This window comes from Gadus macrocephalus, chromosome 5 (genome assembly GCF_031168955.1).
Source record: "Gadus macrocephalus chromosome 5, ASM3116895v1".
Classification (NCBI taxonomy): domain Eukaryota; kingdom Metazoa; phylum Chordata; class Actinopteri; order Gadiformes; family Gadidae; genus Gadus; species Gadus macrocephalus.
Window position 1 is genome coordinate 20262041 of NC_082386.1, and position 5473 is coordinate 20267513.

General features: G+C 47.3%; 2 protein-coding genes across 3 annotated transcripts; one reads left to right on the forward strand and one right to left on the reverse strand.

Annotated features, from left to right (window-relative positions):
• Window positions 1-310: 310 nt before the first annotated feature.
• On the reverse strand, window positions 311-1937 carry timm9 (translocase of inner mitochondrial membrane 9 homolog). 2 transcript variants are annotated; one of them, XM_060051729.1, is made up of 5 exons: window positions 1817-1903; window positions 1435-1509; window positions 1064-1125; window positions 888-983; window positions 311-797 (listed from the first exon to the last, which is right to left on the reverse strand). In XM_060051729.1, the coding sequence occupies exons 3-5, from the start codon at window positions 1100-1102 to the stop codon at window positions 663-665; spliced, it is 270 nt and encodes an 89-aa protein (XP_059907712.1). In that variant the 5' UTR covers window positions 1103-1125; window positions 1435-1509; window positions 1817-1903; the 3' UTR covers window positions 311-662. The 2 variants fall into 2 exon arrangements, with proteins under 2 accessions (XP_059907712.1, XP_059907711.1); XM_060051728.1 differs by lacking the exon at window positions 1435-1509 and having other exon boundaries at window positions 1817-1937.
• Window positions 1938-2306: 369 nt separating this feature from the next.
• On the forward strand, window positions 2307-5335 carry LOC132457333 (protein TALPID3-like). Its single transcript, XM_060051582.1, has 7 exons — window positions 2307-3170; window positions 3530-3671; window positions 3947-4017; window positions 4306-4390; window positions 4700-4808; window positions 4940-5051; window positions 5236-5335. The coding sequence occupies exons 1-7, from the start codon at window positions 2635-2637 to the stop codon at window positions 5324-5326; spliced, it is 1146 nt and encodes a 381-aa protein (XP_059907565.1). The 5' UTR covers window positions 2307-2634; the 3' UTR covers window positions 5327-5335.
• Window positions 5336-5473: the final 138 nt, after the last annotated feature.

Sequence of the window (5473 nt, forward strand, 5' to 3'; positions counted from 1 at the left end):
CCACCCTCTCGCCTCCTCACATGACCAGCAGGGACCTCAATGTGTACTATATGTATTCTGTGTTGAATTGTTACGATTATACAGGTTCAGGCGGTGTCGGGACATTTAATTTGTATATTTCTTAGCGGAACATAGTTGATGCAAACTGACCCTGCGCTGTAGCGCCCTCTGGTGGACGGAACCGTTGTTGCTATAATATTTTTTTTTTTTCATAGTATTGCGGAAGCAAAACCCGACCCCAGCCGCTAGCATCCCTAGCAGCTGTTCACATCTAGAACTAGTTTACCGTCAGTTAGGAAAGCAAGATCTGTTTAACTGAAGTAACATTTATTTTAAACAAAAGACACACAGAATAATCCTGAACGTAAACAAAAGTCCCAGGCCTTGGTCACATGATCCGCTGCTTCCTGTACAAACAGGAAATGAATGCTCCGGTGACACCAAACCCCGTGGGGGGAGGGAGAGTGACTTCAACCAATAGGCAGCTCTCCTTTCAGAGCGCTCCTACAGCTTGTGGCAGAACAGTTCCTGGGGTCTCAGGCAAGATGAGAACGTGATGGAACTGAAGTGGTGCCGGACCCCCGAGACCAGCGCCGGAGTCCTCCTGGTGGATGGAGGGGAGGGGGGGGGGGGCTGAGCCCAGCGGGGCCCCGCTCGGAACCCTAGTGGGGCTGAATCAGCAGGCCGGCCTTGGCTGCCAGCGCCTCGTTCTGCTGGATGTGGTACTCCTGGAAGCGCAGCGAGATCCTCTGGGTCATCTTCAGGTACTTCTGGAGGCAGCTCTCAGAACAGCTGGTCTGCGGAGGGAGGAGGAAGATGAGAAGAACTCAGAGCAGACTGGTTTGGAGAGGGAGGAGGAAGATGAAGGTGTTGAAGGACCCAGTTACCTCCTCAGGCTTCACGTCTCTGGTGGTGAAGTCCTTCACACAGTCCATGAAGCAGTTCTCCGTCAGCTTGTTGTACGTTCCCAGGAACTCCTTGAACTGTTCAACACACAAGTTAACGTTATTCTCCAGCCCTACAGGGAGTTCGGCCACGGATAGGTCGGGATGGGAGCCCTCACCTGTTTGATTTGGTCCGATTCGGTCGCCTGAGCAGCCATCGTTTATAGCAGGGAAGAGGGACCTTTGAACACAAACAGACGGATAAGCATCTACCGAGACCAGCTCTCCAGCACTAAGCTCAATCATAAAGTACAGACTGCTACACAGAATCCGTGTGGGTTATCAACACAATACATACTTTTCTTAGTCACACACGACTCGTGAATCAAGACACAGCTATGGTATTCATTGCCACACATTAGAATTCGCTACCGAACTATAGGGTGGTAGAAGCTGTGGGTTTGTGGTTAACTGGATTATGATCCAATCGACGGAAAGCCCATCCTTTAACCAACCACCTGAATCACACACGAGTTTCCCGTGACTGCACCTGAGTTTGCGTGATCAACCAAGAAGACAGATTTTAACTCAGTAGATCCACATCGTCCAGTGTAGGTTTCGTTTCCTATCCGAGGGTATAATAGAGTATAATGATGTAATAATAATAATGGTAAAAACGGACACTTCCCTAAAGTAAACAGATAATACAGATGCAGTATGACCCTGAGACCCTGGATCTCCTTGTCGACCATCATGTTAACATTAAGCTCCCATCCTAGTGGACGAGCTCCGAGCGGTCCTGTTGGTAACCTTCAGGCTCGTGGGATCGCATGGCTCTGGGACCCTGGAGCTAACAGGAGCGACCTCCAATCATCTCCGGCCAACAGCGGACCTAGTGTCCTATCAAAAAAACAGTAAAAGCGTCTTCCTACCTGTCTATCTCAGCAAACAGAGGGAGGGAATTGTGAAGAAGGATTCTGGACCCAAGGACATGTGACAGCAAAGACGGGGAATACTTCCGGTTTGAAACTCGGTCCCTCGTTTTCAAAGTAAAAGTCCGACCCCCTGTATTAGCTCTTGTTGTGTTTTATCTGGATTTTATTTTGAAACTAGATTATCAACTGTGATTATTGGAACGTACAGACATAAACGAGATCGATCAATATATAAAAGGACTACAGTTTTAATACAAATATATATTGCCTTTTATATGTTATGTTTTCTAAAAAAATATTTAGATTTACTTTGATATGGTACTGTTAAATAAAATGTGTGTCGTTTTAATAAACAATGCTCTGGTTGCTTATTGAAATAACGAACCTTAATTCATGAATACGATAAATTCATTTTTTATTAGATTATTTATCAGATATAACAAATATATGATATCTAGTTGGAACGCACCCGAGGCCACGGAAACCGGAAGTTGTCAAATTGGAATGCACCCGACGCCACGGAAACCGGAAGACGTCGGGTTGTTGTCAGCAACAACTGCTGTCTGTTATTAACATATTTCCTTATCGCTTGAGGTAAACAATGTGTCCAGGGTTTAGAGTCTGGACATCGGGAGAATCCTCCGTCGTTTACATGAGGAGTTCGTAGCGAGTTTGTGTTTTTTCTCGTTTCTTCTTTCTTTCTTCGTTGTTGGCGGAGCGGGAAATTTAAAAACATCGCCCCGCTGGGCTTCCGTAGCGCGACAACAACACGACGCCTCATCCTCAACAAAACACCTGTACGTTATGATGTCGTCATGAGGACGTTCTCCTGGGTACCGGGTGAGAGCGGGCTGGAAGACGTGTCCACCTGCAGCTCTGATGCCGGCAACGTCCTTATCCGCTCAACCACTACAGTCCTGTCCACCCGATCTCACCACCAAGACCAGTCCAAACCCAGCCACCCAGACCAGTCCAACCCCAGCCATCCAGACCAGTCCAAACCCAGCCCCTCAGACCAGTCCAAACCTAGACCCCCAGTCCGAGTCCACCCAGGGATCAGGAAGCCTGGTCAGCGACCACAGACGTCAAAAAAGGACAAGCTGAAGCCAGGGACTAGTCGGTCGATGGTTGACCATCTAGTACTGACGAACCAGTCTCCTATACTGGTGGACCAATCTCGAGTACTGAAGGAAAAGTCTCCTTTACTGGTGGACCATCCCCCAGTACTGACGGACCAGTCCCCAGTACAGACGGACCAGTCCCCAGTACAGACGGACCAGTCTCCAGTGGTTCTGTTTTCAGGTCAGGAGGTTCTCACGGCTAACCACCCTTTCCAAGGCCTCCAACACAGGTACCTTCTACATCCCCTAGCTCTATACAGTCTAAATCAATCACCTATATCTTCTATATCACCTGGTTCTACTCTCTAGATCCTGGGTCTTTATACCCTACATCACCTAGCTCTATACCCTCTATCATCTGGTTCTACTCTAGATCCTAGAGCAGCGGAACAGTTCAATCTCTCCAAGCTCTTTACAGTCTATATCGCCCAGTTCTAAACTCTGAATCACCCAGCTCTATACACTCTGCATCACCTAGCTCTACGCTGTACATTACCTAGCTCTAGATACCCTAGCTCTATACCTTTTGATAAAGTCTATGCATGGACGTATCCGATGATGTTATCCCAGGTGTCTGGTTCCTCCACAGGTCCCACAGCGCCCCCAGGCGGCTAGAGGGGGAGGTGCAGTTCTCGGATCCCGTCCCTAACCCTGAGACTGGCTGTCTGTCGTCATGCCAACAGGGAGCTGTTACCGCGGCGACGCTAGCCGCTACAGCACCTCTGATCCAAGTAAAACACTCTGCTGTATTGAGGACACTGTCTGTTCCGTGGTGTAGATCAAATCTTCTGGATTTGTGTTTGGTTATAGTATGTTGTCTTGTTATATAGTGTGTTGTTATGTTATATAGTGTGTTGCGTTGTTCTAGAATCTACATACTAGTGTACTTGAGTTATGTGTGAGTCTGTTATTGTCCTTTGTATTGTTGTTGATGGTGTGTTGCCTTGTTAATGAGCGTGTGTGTGTGTGTGTGTGTGTGTGTGTGTGTGCGTGTGCGTGTGTGTAGGCTCAGAGTCAGTTGGAGTTCCGGGTTTCCCAGCTGACGGATGCTTTGAGGAGGTTCCAGGAGATGAAAAGGTCTGTTGTGTGGGTGGTTTGTGTCATTGTGTGTTGTGTATTTGTTGTTTGCGTCACTGTGTGTTGTGTATTGGTTGTTTATGTGTTGTGTATTTGTGTTGTGGGTCATTGTGTGTTGTGTATTGGTTGTTTCTGTGTTGTGTATTGGTTGGTTGTGTCATTGTGTGTTGTGTAATGTGTATTGGTTGTTTCTGTGTTGTGTATTTGTGTTGTGTGTTGTGTGTTTGTGTTGTGGGTCATTGTTGTTTTGTATGTTTGTGTTGTATGTCATTGTGTTGTGGTGATCAGCCCTCAGGATGAGCTGAGCTGCAGAAGCTCAGATCATCTGCTGCACAGACTGGAGATCCTGCAGAACCAGCACCTGCTGCTGCAGGTACTAATACTACTACTACCACTAGTACTGATACTAGGACTACCACTAGTACTAATACTAGTACTAATACTACCACTAGTACTATACTAATACTGCAGAACCAGCACCTGCTGCTGGAGGTACTGAAACTACTACTACCACTAGTACTAATACTAGTACTAGTACTAATACTGCAGTACTACTACTGTATACTAGTACTAATACTGCAGAACCAGGTACTACTGCCTTATACTAGTACCAATACTTATACTAGTACTAACTGACTAGGAAAGCCGTAAGACTTCTAAAATTGTTCTGTCCTCCAATCAGAGGCACCTTCTGGACTCCACCTGCAAGATGAGCATAGGCCACGCCCCCGTGACCCCTGACCCCCCCTCGACCCTTCACCTTTCCCCTCCTGCTGCACCTGCTCACTCAGGTAAAAGAGAACGCGAAGTGCTATCAGGGTAGTTAGTGAGATTACGACTAATATTGGATGTTTACTGACTAGTTAATTACCTTTACTTAAATTTAGTGTGTGTGTTTGTGTGTGTGTGTGTGTGTCATCAGGTCAGGCCTGGCCCCTCCTGACCAATCAGAGAAGACCAACCAAACACATGTCCAGCCATAGTCCCGGGACCTCCAAGGAAACCAAGGACCTCCGCCCAGCAGGGACAAGGAGGTGAGGAGGAGGAGAAGAAGAGGAGGAGGAGGAAATTATAGATACAGTATAAAATACTTATCTATAATAGACTTGTATACAATATGCTTCTGTGGCAATATCACCCTAGTAACAGCATTGCCATAACGATAGCATCTGTTCCTGTTTGTTCCGTTCCTTCCTACATGGGCGTGGCCATCGTCAGAGGAGCGTCAAGGGTTCCCATATCAACCAGACGTGTTTCAGGAAGTCGGACCCAGCGGGCCAATCAGGTGAGGAAGGAACCATCCATCTGACTAGGGAGAGCCAATCACAGCCCAGATAGAGAACAAATATACCTCACTAAAATAGCATGTTGTAGGAGGGTCAGCTCAGAACGGCTGTCTGTCTGTCTGAGCTGTCTGTCTGTCTGAGCTGTCTGTCTGTCTGAGCTGTCTGTCTGT

Excerpts from the sequence above, each read along its gene's own strand:
- timm9 (XM_060051728.1), bottom strand. The coding sequence starts at position 1,102 with ATGGCTGCTCAGGCGACCGAATCGGACCAAATCAAACAG. Across the intron at positions 984-1,063 it reads AATCGGACCAAATCAAACAG|TTCAAGGAGTTCCTGGGAAC; the intron begins GTGAGGGCTCCC and ends TGTGTTGAACAG. Across the intron at positions 798-887 it reads GAGACGTGAAGCCTGAGGAG|ACCAGCTGTTCTGAGAGCTG; the intron begins GTAACTGGGTCC and ends CTCCCTCCGCAG.
- LOC132457333 (XM_060051582.1), top strand. The coding sequence starts at position 2,635 with ATGAGGACGTTCTCCTGGGTACCGGGTGAGAGCGGGCTGGAAGACGTG. Across the intron at positions 3,171-3,529 it reads TTCCAAGGCCTCCAACACAG|GTCCCACAGCGCCCCCAGGC; the intron begins GTACCTTCTACA and ends GTTCCTCCACAG. Across the intron at positions 3,672-3,946 it reads CTACAGCACCTCTGATCCAA|GCTCAGAGTCAGTTGGAGTT; the intron begins GTAAAACACTCT and ends GCGTGTGTGTAG.